Source organism: Sardina pilchardus, chromosome 10, assembly GCF_963854185.1.
Source record: "Sardina pilchardus chromosome 10, fSarPil1.1, whole genome shotgun sequence".
In the NCBI taxonomy this organism is placed as follows: domain Eukaryota; kingdom Metazoa; phylum Chordata; class Actinopteri; order Clupeiformes; family Clupeidae; genus Sardina; species Sardina pilchardus.
In genome coordinates this window covers 12,510,671-12,538,075 of record NC_085003.1, presented here as the reverse complement: position 1 = coordinate 12,538,075, position 27,405 = coordinate 12,510,671, and the positions used below count along the sequence as shown (strand labels likewise).

The following is a 27,405-nucleotide window of genomic DNA, read 5'->3' as shown; positions in this document are numbered from 1 at the left end:
GTGTTCGTGGTAGTAGCATGAGTGCCATGAACTAGATGTTAAAAGGGCCTCCACTGCTTCAGCGTCTCTCTGTTTGTCCTCCGCTGTCCCAGATTGCATTGTGATTCAGGTTTGTCATTCATCCATGTCCTTTTGTCTGCCCCACCCAATCCAGACCCAGCGTTTGTGGGCTCCGCCTACATCCAGGAGAGCCTGCCCCCGGGCAACCCAGTGGGCGACGACGACAAGATCTACTTCTTCTTCAGCGAGGCGGGGAAGGAGTTTGATTTCTTTGACAACACCATTGTGTCGCGCATCGCTCGTGTGTGTAAGGTGAGGGGATGCATGAATGGAGCATACGCACACACACACACACACACACACACACACACACATGCACGCACACACGCACACACACACATGCACGCACAAGCACACACACGCACACACACACATGCACGCACAAGCACACACACGCACAAGCACACACACGCACACACACACACACACACACACACACACACACACACACACACACAGGTTCTCCCGATGCCTGTCCCCCAGCCACAACCCCGCCCAGCCTGAAAAAGGGGTATCTCTCTCCCAAGAGGGAATTTCACAAGCTAACTGCAACACAAACAAAGACCAGCAGGCTTGTCTGTCACCTCTTTCCCATCTTTTACCCCCCAGACATTTTAAATGAGCCTATCAGAGCGGCAAAGGACCACTTAAGAGGCTGTGTTTGTGTCTGTGTCTGTGTGTGTGTGTGTGGATATGGAAATGAGTGTGTGTTTGTATGTATGTATGGTGTGCATCTGTTTATATATTCATGCATGTGACTGCTAGCTACAAATGGAACATAAACATATTTGCATCTGTGAGCGCAAGCATGCTTGTGCGCTTGTGTGTGTGTGTGTGTGTGTGTGTGTGTGTGTGTGTGTGTGTGTGTGTTTATGTGTGAGAGAGAGCACGTGTGCGTGTGTGTGAGCTTGTGTCTGTGCGTGTGCCTCAGGGGTCTGCACAGCGTTTTGGGTCCAGGCGGTGGGTGGGTGGGGTTCTGTAGGCTTGCCTGAGAAAGACGCTGAAGCTCGTGTTACAGAAAAACATTCCTCCTCTGTGCACCTCCCCTCTCATGAGCCTCCCTTTCTCTCTCTCTCTCTCTCTCTCTCTCTCTCTCTCTCTCTCTCTCTCTCTCTCTCTCTCTCTCTCTCGCTCTCCTCTGGCCCTGGATCTGGCTCCAGCTCCCCCATCCCCTCCCTCTTATCGCGTTTCAGTAAATATTAACACACGCAGCCCTGCGCGGCTCAAAACCCAAAAATCGCTTCTCCTTCCCTCGCTCGGTCCAGATAGCTGCGCGGTGGAGGAAAGGAAAAGGCGTATGCCTGAACTGAACTCCCCACCAGCCCCGGGCAGCGCACTTGAATGTGACTGGACGGTGTTCAAACGGTGACATCTGCTGGGCTTCAAATGATGATTAAAGGCCTAATTGTTTCCTGGTGTCTTCGTTCGGGAACATGACGCACGTTGTCAACATGGCAGGAAACAGTGTTATGATTTCCATCTTTGCCTTTGACGGCCGAATCAGGATCTCTTCCCAGACTCCGCAGCGAGACCGTGGCGAGATCCTGCCACATACAGTACTGTACCTGTGCCACGACTGGACCTGCGCCCAGCCCGAGTCCTCCTGCGCCGCTACCTGCGTTGTTTATCTCAGACGTCATGTGAGCACGCAGCACAAATCAGGTTGCGGTTTAACGGCACCGACACCTCGGCGCTCGTCTGGAACGCACCACCGACTCAATTGGAGTTAATTTCACACGGCCGCGCGGGGGACACGCACCGCAGCGTTGCATAGGGCCGTCATCCAGATAAACAAAATAGGCATAAGTAAATAAGGAGAGCCCTTAGCTCCTCAATCAAAACGCAGGCGGTCTGATGTTGTCTGTGTGGAGGCAGACAGGAGCCCGGGGTGAGAGGGAGAGCAAGAGAGAGAGAGAGAGAGAGAGAGAGAGAGAGAGAGAGAGAGAGAGAACAGGGTGAGAGGGAGATGTCTTACCTTTACATGTACCAATTGCTTTGGCAATACAAGTTTTCATTTGTCATGCCAATAAAGCAACTTTTGAATTTGGGAGAGGGAGAGAGAGAGAGAGAGAGAGAGAGAGAGAGAGAGAGAGAGAGAGAGAGAGAGAACAGGGTGAGAGGGAGAGGGAGAGAGAGAGAGAGAGAGAGAGAGAGAGAACAGGGTGAGAGGGAGAGGGAGAGAGAGAGAGAGAGAGAGAGAGAGAGAGAGAACAGGGTGAAAGGGAGAGCAAGAGAGAGAGAGAGAGAGAGAGAGAGAACAGGGTGAGAGGGTGAGAAGGAGAGGAAGAGAGAGACAGAGACAGAGAGAGCAGGAGGACACGCGAGCGAGCGGGCCGTCTCATCGTTGAAGCCTGTCCTCCTCGCTCTCCTCTCTCGCACAGCAAACAAAAGCGTAATGAAACTGCAGAAATCCATTATGGGCTGTAATTAGAAATAATATGAGCGCTGATGAGATGTACAGCGCCAGAGCCAGACTGCAGCACGCCGGCTCACTGGCTGGATTCAATTGCATCTGCAGCAGGCCCCCTTTTCTCCCTTTGCAGTAATTAAATTTACCCCAGGTCTCTCTCTCTCTCTTTCTCTCCCTCTCCCTCTCTCTCTCTCTTCTTCTTCTCCCCCCGTCTCTTTTTCTCTGTCTGTCTTTCTTTCATATGTTTATCGGTCTGTCAGTGTCTTTCTGCCTTTCCCTCTCAGTGCCTCCCTGAGTAGGTGTTTTAGTGTGTGCGGCGTGTTTTGCATTTAAAGAGGCCTTCCTCACATTGGGACTGGCGTACGTCTGGCCTTGTTTATTTGAACCTGTCTGGCCTGCTCTATTTTAAGACTTTTTTTTGCAGTGACCCGAACGATTCCTTCTCTCACTCATGTAGGTAGCATCCCCGACACATGCAGGCAGACCCACCAGCAGACCTGCACATGCTTATGCATGCACACGTGCACATACATGTATACCCATCTTTAAAACGTATACAACACATATGGGTGTCTGCTGGCACGCACACACACGCGCGCACGCACGCACGCACACACACACACACACACACACACACACACACACAAACGCACACACACACACACGCACACACACACTTGCAGCCCTGCCTCTTGACCCCTTGTCCAGGTCTGTCTGCAGCTGGTGCTCAAGCAGGCTGAAGCAATAGCCAATAAAATCTAACAGCAGTCAGAGGGACAGTGTCTAGGGTCAGCAGATTGCTGTAGGCTCCCTACTTAAACACACACACACACACACACTGCTGCTTATGTACATACAAACAAAACACACAACACACAATGTTGGCTTAGCGTATCCATCCACAAAAAAAAAGCAGACATGAAAAGATAGTGAGGCGGCAGTGATGGGTGTTTGGCGGGCCGATGATCCACTTTAATCCCAAAGTAAATCCCTTTTGATTTGTAATTTGAACAGACTCCCCCACAGCACATACATAAACAGCTGTTTTAATGGCAGTGCAGTGTCAATGGGCGCCGGCAGAGGAGGATGGAGGATGGAGTCCGTCTGCCAGCAGGGCCTCTGCTGCTACTGCGGCCGGCGCTCTGTAGTCTGTGCTGCCCAAGTGAGGCCCAAGTGCTGACATATCAGCACATCTGACTGGAGCCCCATCGATTCCCCCGCAGCGTTGAGAGCTGATAGAGATCCACTGTAGATGCTGAACTTGGCCTGATCCATACAGTAGGGCCGGGCACCGCTCCCCACAGATGTCTCCAGGAGCGGGGGAAACTAGCGCCACCATCTGGCCTCTTTTCAGTTTACATTTACGACTTAAATGTCACTTGGCTGATGCTGTCTGCAGATCCGTGCACAACTTAGTGCACTGAGAAGGAACGAGATGGCTTTGGGGTAACTCAGCTTGACTGCGGTCAAGCAGTGTATTAAACACAAATAGGAAAGGAATGTAAAGTCAGTTATTTTGGCCTCATCTTTCTATCTGTTTTGTTTGCTGTTTCTTGTTAGTCACTATAGTTGTAATATATTCAATGTGGACAGCTTCACCACCACTTGACAATTCTTTTAATTCCAGGAATGTTATAAATGGAATGGAAAATTCTAGAGGCCCACTTCACTCCACTTACATAATCTGGAGTCCAGCTCGGCTTAACCGCTTATTAGCCTTTGTTAGGTCCGGGTCAATGAAGGCCATTTGCAAGGGGGATTCAAGGTGAATCTAACCCTGGCCAGAGGGATTAGACAACACTCTTACTCAGAAGTTGTTCTGCTGGAAGGGTCCCTCTCCAAACGGCTGAAATATTAGTGGAATGTGTTGTTGCGTACTTGGAACGTGGTACAGGGGAAGGCGTTGTCCAGAGTACTGAATTACAATAACAGTGAAAAGAAATACGGCGTGTTTTCCTCCGAGGATAGTTGGAAGGGGTGGTGCTTCTGTCAAGAGTTTTCCCCTCCTGATGGCTTTATGTAAGAGCTGCTTATCACCGGGCCTGGTCCATGTGATGTTCCATGTCTGTGTTCTCACTTTTTATTTTCACTGCTCTTTCCTCCTCCCTCCCTCTTTCTTCCTTTCTTTCTTTTTTCTTCTTTCTTTCTTTCTTTCTGTTTTTCCTTCTTTCTTTTTGCTCTCCTTGCTGTTGATACAGGTGTGTCATTTTAGACATTGTTGTAACCACAACCGGCTACAGAGGAACAAAAGACAGATGCTTTTACAACGTAAACATTGATTACCACACGAGGTCTTTGGTGTTCGTCCTTCTTCCGCACACATCCGCTCCTGTCCCCCTGGTCTCTGTTTTTCATTGCGTGCAATATGCGCAACTGCTTTCTATCTTCATGAAAGCTTTGCGTGTTTCTGAAGACGGTGATGTGAATGAGGACGTGCTTCTAGGAGGATGTTGTTGTTGTTGTTGTTGTGCTGCTATGGTGAAAGTTCACCATACTCAGGTATTATTAAGCAATAACAAGCATCAGGCACAGCTGAGTAGAGTGGAGAATATATGCTGCCCATTATCTGCCTGGCTTGCCTCAGCAAGAAATTGCTTCAGAAAGTCAGCATTAGTCACGTGTCATTTCCCTTTACATTCAGCGATGTCATTTCCCCTCATGAACTGGGCGGCTGAAGTGGGCCCAAATTAGGGGACTGTAGCTTCTGGGTTTTGTCCATCAGTAGACTTCTTGGGTTTATTGTGGCATATCTCTTCTCTCTGCTTGGTAAAGAGGCCTTGTTAAGATGCACACAGTCTCTTGAATCTCCTCAGATCAATGTTCCAGGCTAGTATTGTGGTAATTGCTTGACTTTGATGTCGTAATTCAAACCAATACGAATTACGAAAGGACAGGTTGAATTGTTATCATTGTCGTGTTGAGTTTTACATTTTAGTCGAGAGACCATGTGCAAGAATTTGACGCTTTTTGAAGCATGTTTCTTTGTATGTAACTAGAACTGGGATCATCTTCAAATCAATTTGTATGGTATATGGTCAGGCAAAGTCCAAAAGTCACCTGCAGCTCTGTGGTCTAGGCTGGATGACCCGGCAAAATCTAAAAAAAAAAAAAGAGCTTTCATCATCAAATGCATCATTCTTTATCAAAACCATTGCGCTGTTGATTGTGTTGATAAGGTTTTTGTATGCCTCCAATAGTTTGCCCAGAACTCCTCTCAGGTGCTTTCAGAGAGGTTATTGGCTTCACTGGTTTTCCTTGTCTGAGGCTGCACAGTGGTTATAGAACATATTAGAATGATGGAGTTTTTGTGTCATGTAACAAACTATGACTGCACGACATACACGTCTTCTACTACTGAATTTTCACATCAGTATTTCGGGAGCACAGATGTTTTCTTGGGATCCAAACAGTTCTCTCGAAAGAGTGTGTGTGTGTGTGTGTGTGTGTGTGTGTGTGTGTGTGTGTGTGTGTGTGTGTGTGTGTGTGTGTGTGTGTGTGTGTGTATGTGTGGCTACTGTGGATATTCTTTCCATGGGATGTTTTCTTAGACAGCGCCTCTGTTTGGACGTGCCCATCTTTCTTTTCCCTGGTGGCTTCTCACATGTGAGGCGGAGAGTTTGTCGTGGACGTCTGTGTGTGTGTGTGTGTGTGTGTGTGTGTGTGTGTGTGTGTGTGTGTGTGTGCGTGTGTGTGTGTATCATGTGCTTACAGTGCAGACAGGTCGCCCCGGGCAGTCCCATCTCCACTCACAGTAAGAGGGCATTATCCAAGTGCAGCCGGCCCTTCTCATTCAATTCAGAACCGATTGGCATGCTGTGTTGTCTTGTCTGATTCCCCCCCCCCCCCCCCCCTCCCCACAACACAGCCCGCCCCCCCACGCTCTCTACTGTCCTCCTCCTGCCCTGCTTGTGTCTGTGACCCAGAAGCTTGTGTACATGTTTGGAGTGTTTTCACACCGGGAAGAGGCCGTCGTCACTGACAAACTATGCTGTTGTTGGTCCTGCTCTCCACGAGGAGACACGTCACATGCCATGCTTTTCATTATCCTTCATTTCCATAATAGCCGGTTTATGTGCGAGTCCCAAACCACTGGATGAGCACATAATCCTGCCGTTGTAACACTGAAAAAATGTGCCATGTTATGTTCTCACCCACCATTTGGACCCTGTGACACCATCGTGTTCTCAAGGCAGCCGGTGAAAATTGCTGCAGCAGTTTTCTGCTTCTGATACGTGATATAAGTGCGCCCTCTGCTGGAAACAGAGTGAATAGAAGGCCTATTTTGTCCCTGCATCTTATTAACAGATCTCTCCCTCTCTCTCTCTCTCTCTGTATTTCCTCCTGATCCAGGGAGATAAAGGTGGAGAGCGAGTGTTGCAGAAGAAGTGGACCACGTTTCTGAAGGCCCAGCTGCTCTGCTCGCTGCCAGACGACGGCTTCCCCTTCAACATCATCCAGGACATGTTTGTGCTGACCCCCAGCAAGGAGGACTGGAAGAGCACCATGTTCTACGGAGTCTTCACCTCACAGTGGTACGAGCACGACGCCAGAAGAGATCACCACAAGAGCAGCGTTTAGCCTACTCTCTGAGTCACCCTAGTCTTTTGAAGTCAAAAATATAGATTTTATAGGACACAGTAGTAAAGCGTAAAACCTAGAAATTATATTTTTCTGCCTTGAAGTTTATATGCTTAACTATGACATACACTGCCAATGAACACTCTTTCCTGAAATGTCTCGGGGACTTTTAATTTAATGTTGAAATAAAAAAAAAAACAGCTTGAGAACAAGCAGCAGTTTTCATCCTATAGTGTCTGGCCACTGTTGTGTGTGTGGCTAGCTTGTGAGATGTGAGTCATCCACAACAGCGCCGGTGGTGTCCCCAAATAAACTATAGGCAACAACAGCAGCGCCAGTTCACTGATAGTTCATATCATGCCGCTATTGATCCACTCTGTGGCTCTGTGGGCACGGCGCTGCTTCACTCTCATCCATGTGCTACTGTATGCAGCAGGAGGAAGAGAGACTGTATTGATTCTGCTCATTAGCATGGGGCGGAATGCCGCGCGCAGAAGGGTCAGGGACCAGGCCTCAGGCAGGCACGCAGGCAGGCAGGCAGGCAGGCAGGCAGGCAGGCAGGCACGCCTCTCTCAGGGGCGTTTGGCAAGCCTGTGGAGAGTCTGCTGTTTCATCTGGGTTTTTTTTGTTTATTCAGTGGCAGCTTTGAGAGTCGATCCGATCGGATATCTGCTCCATTGACACTCAGTTTTAGGTGTGTGCATGAAACAGAATATGGGTGTGTGCTGTGCACATTGAGTCATTTTCAGTAGATCTATTTTTAGTCTCTGGTAGCGTGTGCGATAAAAACTGGGCTTTACGTGAAGTCTAAATATGGCCTTTTTGTGTGTGTGTGTGTGTGTGTTGTGCTCACAGGTACAAGGGTGCGTCTGGAAGCTCAGCTGTGTGTGCCTTTACGATGGAGCAGGTGGAGAGGGCATTTAACGGGCGCTACCGTGAGGTGAACCGCGAGACTCAGCAGTGGTACACCTACAACCACCAAGTCCCCGAGCCTCGCCCTGGCGCGGTGAGTACTGCTGCCCCCCGATGGCCGTAATGGCGCACTGCGCTCCACACCTCTGCTGTGTCCAGTGAGCGATCAGCTGCCTCTAAGAGCCCATAGAAATACTTCAGCAGGTTCAGTCACGGACATGAATTATTTGAAAGAAAAGGTTGGCAGATGATTTGTTGTTGAGCAGGATTGGATGGGCAATAAAATTAAGAGAATATCTGCTTGACATCAGTCATCGGGAGATATGTTGATGTGTGTGTGTTTGTGTGTGTGTGTGTGTGTTTGAGGACAGCACATCTTAGACACATACACACTACACTATTTACACTATATACACACACAATACTACACACACACACACACACACACACACATACACACACAATACTACACACACACACACACACACACATGTTTGTGTATATATACACACACCCACACACACACGCACACACACCCACACAACATCTCCAATCAGCGGTGGGCATCAGTGGCTCTGGTGGTATCAGTCTGAGAGCTGGAGCTGTCGCTGGCGGCTGCAGCCCAACAGCCCTGATGCTTATCGGCCTCCTCGGGCCGCTCTCATTTCCCACACACCTTATCTGCAGCCAATCCTGTGCAGCCAGCAAACTCACTCGGATGAAGTCCGTCTGTGTCAGACGCGCTTTGAAAACAGACATCTGTGTGTGGGAGAGATTTTTTTTTTATTTTATTTACTTTATTTCGCTTGATATGTATGTGTTTGTGTTGTGTGTTAGTAGGAAAGACAGTGCTATGCTCAACGTCCGATCTGAACCCAGTCTCATCTGTCCTTTCATCTCTCCTCTCTCTTCCTCTCTCTCTCTCTCTCTCTCTCTCTCTCTTTCACTCTCTCTCTCTGTCTTCATCTCTCATTTATCTTCCTGATCTATCTCTTTTGTGTCTTTCCTGTTTCCTCTATCATTCCTCCTGTTCTATTTCCGGACTCTCTCTTGCTCTTCCTCATGCCCTCCTCCTCTCCTCGTCCTCTTCCTCATCCTCATGCTCCTGTCTTTCTCCCACAGTGCATCACCAACGCGGCTCGCGGCATGGGCATCTCCAGCTCTCTGCACATGCCCGACAAGGTGCTGAACTTCGTCAAGGACCACTTCCTGATGGACAACGTGATCCGCAGCCAGCCCCTCCTACTCAAGCGCAACGTGCGCTACACACAGATCGCGGTCCACCAGGTGCAGTCGGTCCACAAGGCCTACGACGTGCTCTTCATCGGCACAGGTGAGACACACCTGCTCAGGCAGAGCATCCCACTATGAGGACGATGGCCTTTCAGTTTTCAACTTCAGTGGACTATTGAAAGTGACTTTAAAAAAGCTAGTAAAAGATAGCATATGTTCATATTTCTGTTTTACTGAAGGTATAGATTTCCGGCTTTGTGTATTTAGTGAATTTAGCATGGTTGTGATGATAAATGTGTTGTCTTTATACACTTAGTGAATTTAGCTTGGTTGTGATGATAAATGCTTTTTCTTTCCAGATGATGGTAGGCTCCACAAGGCCATCAACGTGCAGGGCAAGATGCACATCATTGAGGAGATGGTCCTGTTCCATACACCCCAGCCTGTGCAACACATCGAGCTTGATATAGAGAAGGTAGCCTTACACACACACACACACACACTCTCTCTCTCACACTCTCTCACTCTCTCTCTTTCTCTCTCTCTCTGTCTCTTCCTCTTTCAGACACACACACACACACACACACACCACACACACACACACACACACACACACACACAACTTGCATCCCCAGACAACAGCACAGTACAACTTCCAATACAGTGGAGGTCCTCTGGTCTAAGTAATGGATAATAATGAATCGTATTTATACTGTGCATTTCTCACATCCGATGTGCTAATGCTCCCTGGTGGAGTAGCACACTGGGATTTCTTTAGGGAGTGATTATGAAGTAAGTTAATGTCAGAGTGGCCAGCTTAGGTAACCCATCAGCCTTGAACAGAGACGCCTGCAGGCAGGGGTGTGTGTGTGTGTGTGCATGTGCGTGTGTGCGTGTGTGTGTGTGTGTGTGTGTGTGTGTGTGTGTGTGTGTGCGCCTGCGTGTGTGTGTATGTGAGGAGAGGACGGAGGGTGTAGACTCACTTTTGCTGAGATAATTACATCTCCAGCTTCCTCTCTCGGGAGCTGGCGAACAGATGGGGAGTAAACAGCACATGACACACAATGAGTCCCACCTCCCTTTGCCCCAACTACCCCCACCACCCCCCATCTCATCCCACCCCCCACCCCCACACACACCCCATCCCTGCAGCATTTTCACTGTTTGTTCTTTTTTGTGTCGCATACCTTGCGGTCACAGTGCCACCAGGAAATTACCATCATTCAGAATCGTGTTCACGCCATGAATGGAAACCGTGAATTCGCACCTCCCGGTGTAAATATAGAAAGATGTTCTTGGGTATTTCCGCTCTTTGTCAGAGATCCTCACGGTGTTGTGTTGTGTTGTCTTGTGCCTCCCCCGCCGCAGGGTCTGCTGTACGTGTCCTCCTTCTCCGGGCTGGCCGAGGTCCCCGTGGCCAACTGTTCCAACTACCCGAGCTGCGGGGAGTGTGTCCTCTCCAGGGACCCTTACTGCGCCTGGACAGGGAGACAGTGTCTGGACGTCAGACAGGCGCCCCCTGGGAGGTCAGTACAAGTGCACTTGCAAAAAAAAAAACACACCAAAAAAAAACAGAACAACTCTTTTCTTTTCAGTGAAAGAGGTTTAACAAACATGTTGTTCAGGCAAGAGTTAGTGTAACTTGACCTGATCAGCCATCAGATGGCATCCCTGAGGTGACCGTAAGTGGAGGGGAATAGAATCGGACGGAATGACGTCCTCAGGTCTGTTTGTCAGAGCCAGTGCGTGTTACTGAACCATCTTGTGCTCCTGTGTGCTTTCAGCAAATGGCAGCAGGACGTGGACAATGCAGACACCACCGTCTCGTGTAACAAGACGGCACCCAGCACTCGGTCTCCCAAGCCCTCGTCCACTCGTAAGTCCTCCTCGCCTGTGTTAGTCCGGCTTAATGGTGCGGTCAGCTCTTCAATTTGATTGCTCTGATGATGGCGTGCCCGTTAAAATGTTGATTGGTTTCCTCCCCTACCCTTGCCCCCCCCCCCCGCAGGTGCGACCTCGTGCCAGCTGATCGTCATGCCCGCCAACACCTTCCGGGTGCTGCCGTGCAAGCTGCGCTCCAACCTGGCGGCGAGGCACTGGGAGTACGGCGCCGACGCCGGGCAGTTCCTCTACCCGAGCCCGGACGGCGGCCTGGTGGTGGTGGCGCACGCCGACCGGCAGGAGAGCTACGAGTGCTGGTCGGTGGAGGAGGGCTTCCGGCAGCTGCTGGCCAACTACTGCGTGCGGGCCGAGGCGCTCCCGCGGCAGGAGAGCACCACGCTGCTGGGGCGCTCGCGCACGCCGCTGGCCCCCCGCGAGGAGCCCATCGCACTGCCCGGCGAGGCACGCTCCCCGCAGCTTGAGACCAAGACCTACTGGAACGAGCTGATCGTGGTGTGCGCGCTGCTGGCCTTCTCGCTGGTGGCCTTCTCGCTGTTCGTGGTCTACCGCAACCGCGGGCGCATGAAGTCCATGCTGAAGGAGGGCGAGTGCCCCAACATGGCGCAGAAGAAGCCGCGGCTGGCGGGGGGGGGAGGGGGCAAGCCGCAGCACGAGAGCCTGCCGCTCAACGGCAACGCGGCCGTGCCGCCGTCCGTCTCGGACCACAAGGGCTACCAGGCGCTCAACGACAACTACTTCTGCAGCACGCCCACGCACGAGCAGTGCTCCTCGCCCGAGAACAGCAAGAGCTTCTCCGAGTCCGAGAAGCGGCCGCTCAACCTGAAGGAGAGCCACGTGGAGATCTCGCCCACGTGTCCGAGGCCTCGCGTCCGCCTGGGCTCCGAGATCAAAGACTCCATCGTGTGATGATGTGGGTGGCGACTGACGTGGTAATGTAAGGAGAAAGTGACTGACAAAAGCAGTGGTGACTGATGGGAAATGGTGTTCTTTTATTGGTTTAAAAGGACACTCCAGACATGGGAACACTGAAAGGCTAATGTCCTGAACTCACCGCAATGGGACTCCTCATCTGTGTTTCGTCTTTTGCTTTTTTTTTTTTCTTAAAAAAGAAAAAAACAGAAAAAAACTGTTTTGCACTTGGTCCCATGGAGAAGGTCCTCATTTTAGGTCTCGTGGTCCTGTGCACATTTCCCTGCGTCAGCTACAACCAGCACTCCCATAGTTCCTACCGCGAGGCTCAGAGGGAGAAGAAGAAGAAGAAGAAGAGAAAAAAAAGTGTTTGGTCAGAAGTCACATCACATCCATGCCAAGGTGTCCCGAAAACGTCCAGCACGTTTCGCCCCCAAACCTGGTGATGTGTTCTTCTGAGCTGACACGGAGGGCGCCGCCAAAAAAAAGAGGCCTCCTCGAAGAAGTCCGTCCAAAAACGATCCGCTCGCTCTCATCACCTCGGAAAAGCTGCTGAGCCAGAGGCCTCCAGAGGCTCGCCATAGTGGGTCACGCGCCTTCATTCCACCTGGTGTTGCCCTCGTCCCCCTTTCACCAGCACTCCCGTTGACGTGGTCCCTTGTTTCCGATGCAACCAGAGGACTCCCGTAGAGGTAGAGAGAGAGGGCAGAGCTCAAGAATGTACTCCACAGCAGACTTTGTAGTCCATTTGAAAATGACTGGTACTCTAGACTGGACCCCCCCCCCCCCCCTACAGGCACAGGGAGCCGTCGGTGAGCAGACAGGGGGTTGGACAGAGCATAGGGGACAGACAATGTCTTTGGGATATGAGCATTGTCAATGCCAAGGTATTAAAGATATGTTGCCTTTATTGAAATTTGAGTAAATATGAGTTGATGAGGTCTATGATCCTATATGATCCTACATACAGTAATAATGTGACATCACTAAGTGGCAGTGTACTATGCAAAGCATATAAAATTATAATGTGAAACAGAAAGTCATCAGGACACTTAGCTCACACATCCATCTGGGTGGCAGCCTACACCTCAAAACTATCAGCCGAACACCTCAAAACTCTGTTTCACACTCATGCAATCACGTATGGGAGTGATAATGAGCCCAGTGTGCATCCAGCACTCCAAGCATACATTACCCACGATGCAAAGCAGCTGCGGGGCACAGAATCCTACACAGGGACCATCGGGGCTCAGTGAAACAGTGAGTAAGAGTGTGTGTTCAGCATGTGGGAAGCTGAACTGTCAGCAAGCGACTGATATACACCCAGCAGAGATGACCAACATCCTTCTGTGTTCGTTTACATTACCAAAAATTATTGTATGTCGTATGTGCCAAATAAACAAACAAACAAAACAACATCAATCGAATGATGGCAACAACTAAATGGTATCATGTTGCATTTATGTAACATGGTTCATGGCACAATCAATTTACATTAGGGACCTACGGACACACATTTTTGTCCATCAGAACAACATTAGTAGAAACTAATGCAAATTTGCCTAAGAAAGTGTTTATGAGCACAAGAGTTTACCAGCATACATTAAATGGCCAGATGGTAGGAGAGAAAATAGGTATCCATTAATTAGACCGTCTAGATGTATGTGGGCTGATTGAGAAACAGTTCATTTTAGATATGAACAGAGACCGTTTGGACCAGTGAATGAATGATCATGCAAGCAGGCAGAACCACAGTGAAGTAAAATCTACCTATACTGTATCAACACACAGAAAAAGACTAAACGTGTTGCCCAACCACACCTCTCTGGGTTCTGTGTATATGTGTTCTGTAGGTATACTTTTAAAACTCCATAGCTTGACAGGGGTACTGTTGTCTCAGTTTCATACCCACTACCTTAATGAATCATGACAATGTGACCTAAAAAATATATCTCTATATATATCTATAAATGCATTACATTTCTTTCCAAAGATAAAACTATTCTGAACTGTATGACGCACCGTCATGTAGTAGAAATTTTGTGAAATTGTTGCCAGTTTTTTTTTTTTTTCAGCAGCAGCAGCAGCAGCAAATGCAAACATTGTTATGGTGGAATGTAGTGACACACTCATTGAAAGTATTCCAAAATCTCTTTAAGTAAAACATTTTGTGTCTTATTTAAATATAGTCTAGAAATCGTATAAGGTATTTTTTGATTTCATTTCATCAGACAAAGTAGCTGAGCAAAAGGCATACTGCTAACAGGCTGTAATGGGGGAGACGTGTGTATATATGTACATTCTAATTGTGTTTGTTGGGGACTGTTGTAAATGGAAGGTTTCTGTAGTGTAGGGGCAGACAGACAGCACAAAGCTGCTTTAACCCACAATGCATTGTTTTTGCACAGAATGTTGGGAAGCCTTAGTAGGGAATGTGTTTTATTTTTTTTATTATTTTATTTTACAGTTCAGTAGCAGGTTCTTGTCATGTTTTCTTTTTGAAGATGCCTTCAAGCAACATTTTATGACTCCAATGTTGTCTCTCTTTGGGACATCAAATAATGTGCTTCTAGCCTTGTGACAACACGATCAGGTTAACCAAATAGCAGCCTTGTCAACTGCATGCTATTTTGTGGTAGATGAAAAATGTCATTCAGGCTTACTCAAAGATATATATATATATATATATATATATATATATATATATATGATTCAATGCCTTTCATTTGTGGCCAGTAACTGCACAATAGAACCAATAAAAAGCTAAATGTTTTGATTTTATCCTTTTAAAGCAGTTTATTGTCGTAAACCACTGTAAATTGGAAGGCTGTCTGTGCAACAGTCCACCACTGGCTATGTATCTACTGTGCATAAAAAACCTTCATGGTCTATCTAGAGTTATATACCCCATATACTAAGTACTGCAAATACACATACCGGTGTGTTCATGAATCATACCCAGACACACACATACAATACACACACACACGCACACAAAGGTGCATGCACTCTCACACACAGAGAAGCATGCACACCCACAAACACACTCACACACATATTTGAAGCACAAAGAATCTATGACTTTAAAATATATTTTCTGTCTTCTCTTTTACACTTGTCTTTCATTTGCGATTTTAAAACATGCATAAGTATATAAAACAACCTGTGGTAATTCTAAAGAAAATTGGCTTACCTTGCTCATCCACTGACAAACAATGGCGTACAAAAATAGTTATGATATTCAGACAACTCAGAGCAGATTTTATTGTTAATCCACACACACACGCTGCATTGTATTTCGGTGACAGACTTATGTTTTTATGGGACTGTAGTGAGGTCTCTGATCTCAGTGAGTGAAGCTGAGGAGGCTGTCAGCCCTTCTCCCAGGTGCAGAGGCACTCCAGCGTCATGGCAACAGTGTGCCAAGTCTATCGGACTCATTGTTGACATTGTGTAAACTTTTATGTAAAGGTGTATTTGTAAATTGAGCTGCCATTGTACAAAAAGCTGTTGTGAAATGTATTTTTTTGTATTATACATCACTACTGTTTCTGTTGTTTTATTATACTGTACATAAAAAGCACTTTATTTTAATTTTCTAAAATAAAACAGATAAAATATATGTTTGAAAAAGTGTTTTTTACTGTAGATCCTCTTTGGAAAGTAAACAATATCTCTCCACATACTAGCCTATATGAAAGACACTTTGATTTCATTTCACATATGTCATTTCAATTAATGAAACTGCTTCAGCATCCAGGTACAGTGCCAAAGTGTTTGTATGTGGAGATTGAGGTTCGTAAATGGAAGTAGGAAACCTTGAAGCGTATTCCAAAAACATGATCTGAGTCACACCTTTGTTAATTTAACCACACAGTCACAGGGAGTATTTCCCCAATGAAGTTTGTCAAGTGCCAAATCATGCTGGATTCAGTCTGTTTTAGTCAGGCAATATCTAACTAAGTTAAAGAGCGCCTGCCATGTTTGGCAAGATCCCCGCCAAACTGTGGTTATATTAATAAAGGTGTGGCTCAAGTCATCTGTTTTATAGAATATATGTTGTTAAATTGGTTCATACATGAATATGCAGACAGAGTGAGCTTCTAGCACTGCAAAGATGCAGGCAACCTGTTTAAATAACAACTCATATGACATCTTCTGAGATATTGATGACAATGAAACCCTCATTTGCCTCCTTAAAAGGGCTCCGCCCTTGGCTTCATGCAGCATCACACAACAGTACACATAGTGTTGCTGCTGCAATGCCATTGTCATGGCTATCTCAGCTGCATGACTCTACGTCAGTGAAAACGTTCATACGGAGGGAATCTATTGTCAACATATCAATCTCCTTTTAAGTGTGGGTGGAGTGGCCTTGTTTGTACAGAGATTGGTGTGAAAACTGAGACTCGTTGAACCCATGACCAGGAAGAACATTTAGCATTCTACAATGCAATGAAGTGGTTCTTACAGAGATCATAATATTATAGCACTATTAGATCCAGTTCGCATTGAGATCCAATACACCTACTTGTTAATAGCTAGCCTATTATTTAATTCAAATTATTCAGGGTGTGGTGGTTTAATCACAAGAACATACACAAACCTGAGAGGCAGGCAGTTCAGATAAAGGAGTCCACACCTGAAAGGAAAATAAGACTAAAGGGAAGAGCCTAGTTGCCTATAGTGCAGGAGCTAAACAAGCATCTGTTGGTCTGTTTCATTATAAACAGTATCATTTCATTAAACAGTTTCATTGAAACAGTATTACTGAAATTGAAATTAATAATTTATGATTCATTTATTCTGAATAAACATTCATTGCAACTTTGATAAACAAACATTTTTCTTTCACAACTCAAACTAAAATGACATCCACAGAATAATCAGAAGAATCCTCTTTAACTCTCAACAAAACAATTATATTAAGTGGACGGTAGGCTATAGCCTACCTTGTCTTAGCCCCGCCCTTTAGGCTATGATGAACCAATGGTCTGCAGATTGCAAAGACATCTGAAACATTCCAACAGCAGCGTCGTTTAATTCCGTCATGGATTTTAGCTAACGCACCTGTGTGACAAATGGCGTGGGGAATTCACCTGTTGTAGGCAGTTTTAAAGGGAACTATTTGATGGATTATTTTAATATATGAACACGATTTGGGATCACTTGGCGTCACAATTGCACTTGTTTGAATAAGGATTTTATTTATTTATTTATGCTCTGGATGCGAAGTGAAACTTGGGGAAACTGCTAACGCATTTGAAAAGATCCAAGGTTAATTTGACTTTTCAAAATGGATAAACCAGACCTTCGAAGGCTTTTTTCTGCCTGTGATGTAAACAGATCTGGGCGAATCGAGTTAGAAGATTTCGCCGTAGTTTGCCGGGAGCTCAATGTTCCCACCGAGGACATGAGAACTTTATTCAACAAATTCGACTCGGACGCGGATGGGAGTATCAATTTCACCGACTTTTCTTCACGGTTTCAAGAAGTTTCGGAGACCCTTAACCTGGCCTCACTTGAGGGTTCTCTGCCAGGTCAGGTCAGCCCTTGGGATCAATTCGAGAATTCATTGGATGGCGACATCGTTTACTTTTTGGGAAGGTAAAGTTCAAAGTCAGTGTAGGCTACATGTGAATTGGGTTTCTGTCTTTAAATGGCATCTTAAATGATGATTGACATTGCTACTGTCAAACTCAAAGAGCTCCATTAATGGAACTATTGTATTCACTAATCTAAAGGTTTGATTGGCCCACTCACTCTCAAGCTCATCATACCCTGGGCCTGCTGATTGAATGCAATAGACAAAGACGTTTTTTGCCTTTGTAAGAAAATAATGCTACGAACATTGTAGGCCCATAGCCTACAATACGACAGAAGTTTGTTGTTCAGCTGTGGTGTATCAGTGATTGGGTCAGAGAAACAGTGTCAATTAGGCCTAGGCTACTGTTTCTCTTCCCCATTCACTGATACTCCACAGCTGAACAACAAACTTCTGACCTAATTGTCTTAACATTACATTGGACATGTGAGTGGGAAAGTGACTGAAGCATTCCTTTGGCCTTTGTTTCCAGGTTACGAGATCCACTCAGTGAGTTGTACCTACAGATCAATGCTTCCTCTGACGTCCAGTTACTACAGCAGTATGAAGAACTCATCCAGGGTCTGGTCAACGAGAGTCGAGAGCAACGTCTGGAGAATGAGCAGCTTGAAACCAGCCTGAGGCGGTGAGGAGAGGCTTTAGGCTATATGACTCCTTAGCAGTTAACACAGTGTCCATACCTCTGGCTCTGAAGATTTCTACATAACAGATAATATATTTCACGAGATGGATGTTTGGCAGTTTTAAATCAGTCAGACTGGTGGCTCCTGAAAACTTTTTCAAAAAAGTTTTCAAATAAGCTCGGTATACATGGATACGTGGATGAAGATCTAGCATACAATATGACAGTGACACCACCTTCACTTCACAAGAGTTTAATGGTTATTATATAGCCTACATTTGATGGTCTGAGACAGCTTGGCCTTGCATGCCTTCGTTGAGCCAGTACAGTAATGTGACATAGTGTTTGTGTCCACATTGAAGATGGCTCTTGACCCTCATTTTATTATGGGAGTCAAGTAATGTTGGCACAGTGATCTAGAGAAGATTCAATATCTATTTATTGTTACATCTCATTCCTGAGTTTCGAACAAACTGCTAGTAGGGTGTCAATTTGGACGTGCTGTTTGTTTCACATTGATGTGGTTATGCTTGCTTAATCAGAAGTGCAAAACTGATAAAGTCAACTGACGTCAGTTCTTGGTAGCAACTAATACAGTAAACAAGTGTTCAGATTCAGATTTTGAGCTCTCAGTATGAAGCATTTAGTTTGCCATATGATTCACAATATGTGGTTCATTTAAGTTTGGGTGTTGGCACACTGCTTCTGGCGATTACACAGGAAGTTCATGCAGAGGTGGATTTGTCTCAAGGCTAAATTGTTCAAGGCTGTCCCATTGTCATTTTGACATTGTGATTTTCAAATGCAGGTGAATTGTCTCGTACAAGGGAAGAAGGAAGTCGGCAAACTATTTAGCTTGCTGTGCTTGTACTTCAGCTCAGCAGGTCTTTTCACAGTCTCTGAACTGGAAAGATTCATTCTTCTGCAAGGATAATTGTAAAACTATCCTACCAGATTGTTTGTAATGTACAATTTGTAGTGGACCATGATATCTGAATGCACATTGTTCCAACTTAAGCTTGAGATATGGAAAACAAGGTGTTTTTTGGTCCGAATGTTCCTCTGTACGGTATCTTGTCTTGCATATCTGTGACCAGTGATTCAGAACGTTCCTCCTCCATTCTTGAATGATTGGTCAAGTAAAGTCACATGACTATTACAGTAACTGTAGCAGTATCCCTTTTTGAGGGAAGAAGGTATTTTCTTGTGCTTAGTTAAGAGAATGCAATCACTAAAAGACCTGTGGGAATGTCAAGAGACTGCACAGAAAATATGTTTGTACTGTCTCCTGGAACTTTTTCAGAATTGTATAAGAAAAAGCCATTTCTTGCGGAGTTTAAGCCATTCCTTGTGGAGTGTACGCCATAATCATTTTCTTAAGTGTGATTTTGTTTTTTCCGTATGGACATCTGCTGCATCAGTGTCTGACTGTGGTTGTGTTGACTGACAGGACAGAGGAGATGAACACAAGCCAACTGGCCGAACTCGAGGATGACGTGCAGGCGCAGATTCGTCGAACTGAGGAGAGGGTCAGGGAGGAGGTAAGCTTCTGGAGAAGGGAGGATACACTTTGGAACTCCTCTCATTTAAATACTAACATTTTCTTTATTGTGCATCAGTATAATGTGCGAAGGCAGTCTGTGACTTTCATGAAATAGGGATACTCTGGAAATCTTTTTCATTTTATAGGTTTATAGGTTTTGATTAGGTTCATACCAGACCGACCTCTTCTGGTTTAAACATTAACATATTCTTCTTGTTCATCAGTGTAATAGGTGATTTCCTTTTTTTATTTCTTAAGGTTTTCCTTATGTTAAAATAGGAATACACTTGAAATGTTATTGGTTGTTGCATGTTACATATTGCTGGTGTCAAAGACATGAACATTTGGAGCTTAGACACATACCAGGCAGACAAACATGTTTATATCTATATTGAGAAGAACAATGACTTGGTATGTGGACTAACGTATATCCGAAAACACCCACAGTGGGCTTCTGTCTGAGTCTCTTGCTCTGTGTAGCCTACTGAGCGCAGTGGTTCACCTGCATTCCAGAGGCTCAGGGGCCGACTATCGTGGTAGAGCTGGGCAACGCTGGTGTTTGCTCTCACAAAGCGCCCTCTATAAATCCTGTGAAGGCCCCTTTGTTTGGCCGGTATATGAAAGCACCTCACCTCCTGTTTTTTTTTTCTCTCTTTTTCCGGCCGCAGGAACAGAGGAAAATGGAAGGAGCTGTTGCAGCGATGCAGAGGAGGCATGACAACGAAGTGGCCGACCTACAAACAGCTGTGGACTCTCTCTCAAGGGTAGAGATCCTGCTGTAGGGATGAACAGTTAATGCCGTTGTGTCCTGTGCAAGATATACTGTTAAAAACTGAACACTGATGTCAGTTGTCATTTGGCTATTGTGTTATTTGATTCAGTATGTTTTCAGCTGTTTACCTTTGTTTTTTATTGAAATGTGTACAGCAATATCAAGAGGAGCTGGAATTGAATAACTCAAGGGAAGATGTAGACAAACTGAGAAACCAGCTCAATGAAATGGCACAGGTATGCTGAGTGCATTTGACTAGCATAGTCTCATTACGTCCCTTTTTTCTATGAGATTTTAGATTTCTCTGTTCAGAATGTATCCGTTTCCTGTCAAAACTCATTAATATCCCAATTTTAGGAGAAGGAGCAGCTGAGGAGTTGCCTTGTGAAGGCGCAGACAAACATCTCCATCCTTCAGGTGGAGTTGGACAAGCTAAAGAACTCTTACACAGACCAACAGCTTCAGCATGAGAGGTACCATTACCATTACCTTGCAACCATTATACTGAAGCGAAGCCCTACGGTCTTTCTACCAATGTTGCTTTCCATCACTCTAGAGAGAGAAGCAAATGGTGCACATTTTAAGTGCAAAGGGAGTCCAGAATATGACACAATGGAATTGTGCAATTCCCTAGTAAACTGATTACCATGTTCAATGTTTGATTTGAATCAGTGTGGAAATGTTTGGGATGGATAAAGATCTGATGGTCTTCAAGTCTGTACCCTACAAGGCCTACTTTCTTGTTTTCACAGGGAAACCAATGAACTGAAGAGGGTGGCGCTAGAGTACCAGTCATACACAAATCACATCGACATCCTCCAGTGAGATGCCATTTTGACAATTACCATTGCCTTTAAAAAAAGTTTTTTTTTTGGAAATCCTCTATTCTCATGTAATTCCCCCCTCCCCCCTTTTTTCAACACGAAGGGAAATGAATAAGAAGTTATACGACAGCAACGATGGACTACGCTCTGCCCTGGTCAATGATGCCGCCTCTAACAAAAGAAGTGTAAGTCGCATTTATATACAAGGATACAAGGATGCTTATTTGTCACATGCATATGATTATTAATGTAAAGAATGCAGTGAAATTGTCAGAAAAAATGCTACCATATGTAGTCAGTGCAGTGGATAAATGAAAAACAATAGGGGTTAATAAAAGGTACAAAAAGTAAATAAATGCTCAAGTTAGGCGGAGCAACCAGAAAGGCGTCCGAACGTGGCGGCGCCATAAATTCTGACTTGACAAAGCTCATGAGAAGCTCATGTTACTGAACAGCTTCTCATTATTGGTTATTTTCCAGAAGTGACAGCACATCATTTAAATACAAAACCAAGTAAAGAATGATCAGTGCTCATTACAGGGTTCCTACAGTCAAGGACCATTCAAGGACTTCTCCAGGTTCAATTACTCAAATTCAAGGACCCAACACTCAACACGCACAGATCAAGGATCACAGACAACAACTACAAAGTGAGAGGCTTGAAATGAATGTATGAACACGTTCAAGCTGTGCTGTGTTGCTGTGATATCAGAGTCTGTGGCATCATTCTTTTTCTTACACAGAATACATGCATTCGAGCACTTCCAATGACCCATGTCAATTTGTCTATTTTTCCAAAACCTTCGAGGCCCCCATTCCCAAACTCTCAAGTGTGTAAAGGAGCTGTGGGAACCCTGTAATTAGGTGTGGTGCCGTGCCAAAGCGACCTATTTCTTTCAGCACGTCTGACTTTGAGGTCACTGCAGCCCTGATGTGGCAGTGGGTCTGTTCCCAAAAACAGTCTTTTGTGATATGACCACGATAAACTTGTCTGATCTTTTCCGCAGCTTTCACCAAAGCTTGATGACCTTTCCCGAAAGACGAAGCCCATTCGCCAGAGCACATTAAACCATAACAGGTAGACCTTTGCTACACCATCAGTAGCCTACAGAAATGCACACATAATTATGAGAGTTCTGTTTAAATGAGGTGCTCTCCTTTCTGTGCAGTTTTGCCAGTGAAGAGGAGCAAATGGCCGCAATGGATTCCTCTCAGCCACGGTATGCGCACGTGGCGAGCTGGGCCCAGAAATACCTGGACAGTGGAGTGGCCATGTCCATGGACGTGGATGACTCGGGCAGTGACTATGACAGCGACGAGAGCAGAGACTCCATAGAAACAGTTCACCACAGTTATTCCTACGCTCCGTCTGAGCTGGAAGTAAGACCGATTTATAATGCATTAGGGGGCACTTTATGTAGTGAGTGGGTGAAAGTATGATGTGTTAAGAACATGTTTCTTTTTTTCGGTTTAGATGGCCGAGACAAAGTCTGAGGTAGAGGGGTCTGTGGCAGCCAGTCGAGTGAGTTCAATTGCATCCTCCATCAGAAGACGTTTGTCTGCTTTCCCTAAGGTAAGATAAACATTTTCAAGCTGTCCATCTGACCAAAGAACCTGATGACCTAGTTTCATGCCATGCTGATGTTTTAGTTGATTTTCTTTATTGACCAGTACAGATACTTGGTGCAAAAAGAAATGCAAGAAATTACTTGCATGTTACAGCCTTTCTTAAAACAGTTTTTTTAATAAAAAAAATAAAGGACAGATTCATCTTACATCATTTTGCACACACCTCCTATTCCTGTTATTACAGGACATGTACACTAGATTGCAAGGATAATTATGAAGTATTCACAAGTGTGTTTTGATCAGCAGCCACTGGACACAAGCCTGCTGGAATCTGATGGCCCAGCCCCCATGTACAAGCTGGTTCTGGCAGGAGATGCTGGGTCGGGCAAATCAAGCTTCCTACTGCGACTGAGTCTCAATGAATTTAAGGGTGATATTCCGACCACATTGGGTAAGTGCAAAGGGGGTCTGGGTTCTTGTACAGCATGATGCAATACTGTGAGCACACACACACACACATATACTGTATATATTCCAGTAGTAATGTAATTGCGATTATAGGGGTAGACTTCCAGATTAAGAAGATGCTGGTGGATGGCGAGAATACCACCCTGCAGATATGGGACACAGCAGGACAAGAAAGGTAAACATCAGAGAAGGGCAATTATAATAGTCATCATTTCAAAGAAGCCATCAGACTTGTTATTCAAGACTAACACCTCATACCGGGCTGGTGCACCTCCTAATAGCTGTCATGGTAGCAGCATCTCTAAAGAGACATGTCACAGAAAACAAAGACTTGGACTAAAGCCCTGTTATGCTCCAGGCATTTCACCTTTCCAGCACTCTTAAAACACTTTTTACATAACCTCCTGCTTGGCTCACATCTTGTAGGTTCAGGAGCATTGCCCGGTCTTACTTCCGCAAAGCCCACGGTGTACTGCTCCTGTATGACGTGACCTCGGAGAGCAGCTTCCTCAATGTCAGGGATTGGATGGAGCAGATTCAGGTATCCCACAAAAAGTCCATTAGCTTACATTAACCTCTGTTATTGTTTGTAGTGCTATTCCGCACACTTAATGGTATTTAGTGCCGCGGTACATTGCACAGCCTCATTGAGTGGTCTTGCAGTATGTTGATAAGCTGAGTGCAAACCTAATTGTTCTGCTCCCAGGAGTCCACAGAGGAGAGCATCCCCATGTGTGTGATTGGAAACAAGGTGGACCTGCGTGAGCAAAGGCCTGAAGGAAGCTGTGTTAGCACAGCACACGGAGAGAAACTCGCTATGGTTAGGCCTCACCCCTCATATAATGTTGCTAGGGCAGTCACTTGTAAGAGAGAGTTCTACAGAAGTGTTTCTTTTGTTGTGTAATATACTGTGTCTTCCTTATCAGACCTACAACGCCCTATTCTGTGAGACCAGTGCCAAGGAAGGAACCAACGTTGTGGAGGCAGTCCTCCATTTGGCCAGGTAAGGCATCTCTCTCTCGCCACCTGTCTCTGGACACTCCTATTGCCACACAGCAGTGTTGTGAAATGTGCTGATATTGTCCTTCACAGAGATGTTAAGAAACACGTTAAAGTAAAAGGAGAGTCAGAGGACTTCATCAAGCTGAGTCAAACGGGTCGAAAGAAGACATTCGGCAACTGCTGCAATGCAGCACAGTAGACATGCAGTGTGCAGTGCCATAACCTTTTCATATTGATGGACAGATTTATCATGGAGTTTCCAACAATGTTGTAAAAGGCATAGTGTAGGCACATGCATTGTTATTTTGGAGCTATCCACAACTTTGTATATTTTTAACTATAGGGGTACAGAGTAGAGATCATAATTTATATTTTGCTAATCATTTCAGTTTTATGTGCAATACGGCTTCCTGCATCGATAGCATTTTATGTAAAGTCTGCATGACTCAAAACAAGCAGTTAATGCATTTTTAGCTAAATAGTTCTGGTAGTGCTTACTGTTCAAAACTACTGATTTTATGTACACGAACAAAAACAAACTGATATTGTGCTGATTTTCATGCAGCAATTAACATGTTTCTTAAGAAACCATTGTAAAGATTAGTCTCAGGACTGAGGTTACTGTATGTAGATTTTTTAAATCAGTTGTACACAATAAATGTTCCAAATTTAAAATCTGAAAATGTGTTTCCTGATTTGTAAAACCAATGGGTGTGTTTCTGCAATGCCTAAGCCATTCTCATTTCATAATGTATGTAGATCAAGTGCTTACATCTGATCTGTATTAGATTGGTATAGGCTACACAGATTTATGTCCCCAAAGAGAGTTTTGCTTAATACTATCTGGTGTTTAACACATCTTAATCTTAAAACAATAAATGCACACTGTGTCCAAAAGGTGCATGAACGATTTTACATTTTATTACTTTATTACAATTGAGGATGGAGAGGAAGAGGTTACAAAAATATGGGATTGGGTTGCTTCCAAACTATGGGTCTGTTCATTCTTGCAGCTTTTGTTTACATTGTAAATACTGATCAAGAAAATGGAGACCTGTGCACTGTGGTGATCAAACGGCCAAATCCTCATTCAACCAGAGTCTGCTTCAAAAGATGGTACATTGATTTTTTAAATAAAATAAAATAAGAGCACCCATCACAGTTATTAAGATACAACAATGGTCTGCTTTCCGGAGCCTCAACACACAAGAGTACCCAAATTCGTCACACAGGGCAATATTAACCTTAGGTGATCTTGGTGTGAGGGGGGTCCATATCCGACATTATTTAGAACCCGGCTCTTTTTTCTCATTGGCCTTCTTCTGCTTTTGCTGCATTATTTCGGCATCCCTGCAAATAGGATAGGGGAAAACACTTACATAATGACTGGAATAAATATATTAGAATCAGTAATATTTTCTTCTGTACAAAAATTGCAAACCAATTGAGGAATGTGGGTTTAGCCCACAAGTGCTTGAACTGAGGTGCCATTTGATTCATAGCATGATGATTCTCGTCTGCAAGGCACCGTCTTCCGTCTTAGCAGTTAAGAGTTCTTCAGGGATTGATTGGCTCACCGACTGCTCTGTACTAGGCCTAATTGATCCTCGCTTGTAAACATAGGCTAGATTCACACCTCTGTTTCCTCGCCGCAGCCGAAAGGCCGTCATCATTGCGCTTGCCCTTGCCGCTGTCATTCTGCTTCTTCGCATTCTTCTGTCGGGCCAGTTCGCGCTGGTTTCCCCCTACAAGAACGCGCAGACTGATTGTTGAACAACCAACGTTTTGCACAATTGGCCTGTTATGGACAGCTTTAGCCTAGCCTGGTAGACCATTTCAAAGCCGTTCTTTAAAAAAAAAAAGATACCAATAATCGGTCTGGAGTGTAGCTACCTTTTTAAAATAAGCCTGTTGTAACAAGGAAGTAAGCATGGGCTAGTATCCATTTAGCCGAGCAAACAACGTCAGCCGAAGTGCTAGCTCACAAATGGGTGCAACTGACAACATGCAGCGTATGCACCATTGCGATGTAGGCAGTGACTTTAAATAACCAGAATTAAGTTATCATAATCCCAGCAGTAGCTGCTACTACTTACTCGTCATTTCTGATAAATGGTTTTCGCTTTAGATAAGCTCACCCAAAGGGCTGCTCTCTACTGTCGCCGAAGCTTTCCCTATGGCGCGCCGCTGATGGTGGTTGTTGTCGGAAGTGCAATGTTTGCTGTACGCATAGGCTCTACGATATCGCGAGAAATGTCCTCTTCTGGAATACACCTACCTGTTTGGAGGAAACGAATCTGGCGTTTAATGTTGTTGTTATCGTATCGCGCACGCTTGTTTTGTTTATGACATAGCCTTTTGTCCAGAGCAACTTGATATCAATATTACATTAACATTTAAAATAATTGTATAAAGTGAAAGAGTGAAAAATACCAATAGGCCTATTATCAAGACTAAATATAATTCAATAGATTCTTAATTATAATCATTCACACGTAAAGCAGAATTAGGAAGGATGGCAGGGAGGGACAAATAGAGAAATGAGATGCACCCTTGGTTTCTAAGAGTAGGCTGCATCTCATTTCTCTATTGTCCCTCCCTGCCAATTCCTTCCTTTCTCCCTCCTGTCCTAACCCCGCCTAATTTTGTGAAGGAAATGCGTAAGAAATGTATGAAGGAATCAAGGAGAAACACATGAGAAATTAGATGTATCAGGTTTTGTGTTCTGACAAACAAACACTACAAATCCACTATCCACATTTAACAGTGAATCAGAAACAACTTGATTGGCACGACGACCTATGGCCAAGATAGGCCTACAGTAGGCTAGGCTACCTATCTTATGGCCAAGAGATCTACATAATCAAACAGTTGTTGAAAGGTAGATTCAGTGCAAAACAAAATGCACGGTTTGAAATTACACACTGTAAGAACTTGAGTAGGTTATACCTGTGTGCATCCCGTAGCCTAAAATAGATTAGCCTACATCATAAAAA

The 27,405-nt window shown here is 45.1% G+C and overlaps 3 protein-coding genes across 7 annotated transcripts in view; 2 read left to right on the top strand and 1 right to left on the bottom strand.

The window, feature by feature from the left end:
- sema4ba (sema domain, immunoglobulin domain (Ig), transmembrane domain (TM) and short cytoplasmic domain, (semaphorin) 4Ba) overlaps nucleotides 1–15,631 on the top strand; it is a 68,016-nt gene extending 52,385 nt beyond the window's left edge. For all 4 annotated transcript variants that reach the window (XM_062546579.1, XM_062546578.1, XM_062546580.1 and 1 more), the window contains exons 8-15: nucleotides 155–312; nucleotides 6,821–7,002; nucleotides 7,904–8,054; nucleotides 9,083–9,293; nucleotides 9,553–9,668; nucleotides 10,562–10,719; nucleotides 10,978–11,069; nucleotides 11,202–15,631. In XM_062546579.1, coding sequence (XP_062402563.1) covers nucleotides 155–312; nucleotides 6,821–7,002; nucleotides 7,904–8,054; nucleotides 9,083–9,293; nucleotides 9,553–9,668; nucleotides 10,562–10,719; nucleotides 10,978–11,069; nucleotides 11,202–12,001 — 1,868 coding nt within the window. In that variant the 3' untranslated portion in view covers nucleotides 12,002–15,631. The remainder of the gene's footprint in view (nucleotides 1–154; nucleotides 313–6,820; nucleotides 7,003–7,903; nucleotides 8,055–9,082; nucleotides 9,294–9,552; nucleotides 9,669–10,561; nucleotides 10,720–10,977; nucleotides 11,070–11,201) is intronic.
- A 1,429-nt stretch (nucleotides 15,632–17,060) lies between these two features.
- rasef2 (RAS and EF-hand domain containing 2) lies at nucleotides 17,061–25,083 on the top strand. Of its 2 annotated transcripts, none has more exons than XM_062548336.1 (17): nucleotides 17,061–17,611; nucleotides 18,082–18,234; nucleotides 19,682–19,772; nucleotides 20,443–20,538; nucleotides 20,702–20,782; nucleotides 20,904–21,019; nucleotides 21,299–21,367; nucleotides 21,474–21,555; nucleotides 22,378–22,448; nucleotides 22,540–22,750; nucleotides 22,845–22,943; nucleotides 23,246–23,390; nucleotides 23,501–23,582; nucleotides 23,834–23,948; nucleotides 24,114–24,227; nucleotides 24,334–24,410; nucleotides 24,500–25,083. In XM_062548336.1, the coding sequence occupies exons 1-17, from the start codon at nucleotides 17,301–17,303 to the stop codon at nucleotides 24,606–24,608; spliced, it is 2,022 nt and encodes a 673-aa protein (XP_062404320.1). In that variant the 5' UTR covers nucleotides 17,061–17,300; the 3' UTR covers nucleotides 24,609–25,083. The 2 variants fall into 2 exon arrangements, with proteins under 2 accessions (XP_062404320.1, XP_062404319.1); XM_062548335.1 differs by having other exon boundaries at nucleotides 23,243–23,390.
- A 276-nt stretch (nucleotides 25,084–25,359) lies between these two features.
- Nucleotides 25,360–26,590, bottom strand: serf2a (small EDRK-rich factor 2a). The gene is made up of 3 exons (XM_062547440.1): nucleotides 26,506–26,590; nucleotides 26,046–26,154; nucleotides 25,360–25,759 (listed from the first exon to the last, which is right to left on the bottom strand). Exons 1-3 carry the CDS (start codon nucleotides 26,510–26,512, stop codon nucleotides 25,693–25,695), a joined length of 183 nt encoding a protein of 60 aa, XP_062403424.1. The 5' UTR covers nucleotides 26,513–26,590; the 3' UTR covers nucleotides 25,360–25,692.
- Between the last annotated feature and the right edge of the window lie 815 nt (nucleotides 26,591–27,405).

Coding starts and splice junctions, on each gene's coding strand:
- rasef2 (XM_062548335.1), top strand. CDS start 17,301: ATGGATAAACCAGACCTTCGAAGGCTTTTTTCTGCCTGTGATGTAAAC. Junction 22,944..23,242: donor GTTTGTCTGCTTTCCCTAAG/GTAAGATAAACA, acceptor TGTTTTGATCAG/CAGCCACTGGACACAAGCCT. Junction 24,411..24,499: donor GCAGTCCTCCATTTGGCCAG/GTAAGGCATCTC, acceptor TGTCCTTCACAG/AGATGTTAAGAAACACGTTA.
- serf2a (XM_062547440.1), bottom strand. Junction 25,760..26,045: donor GCTGCGGCGAGGAAACAGAG/GTGTGAATCTAG, acceptor TCCTATTTGCAG/GGATGCCGAAATAATGCAGC.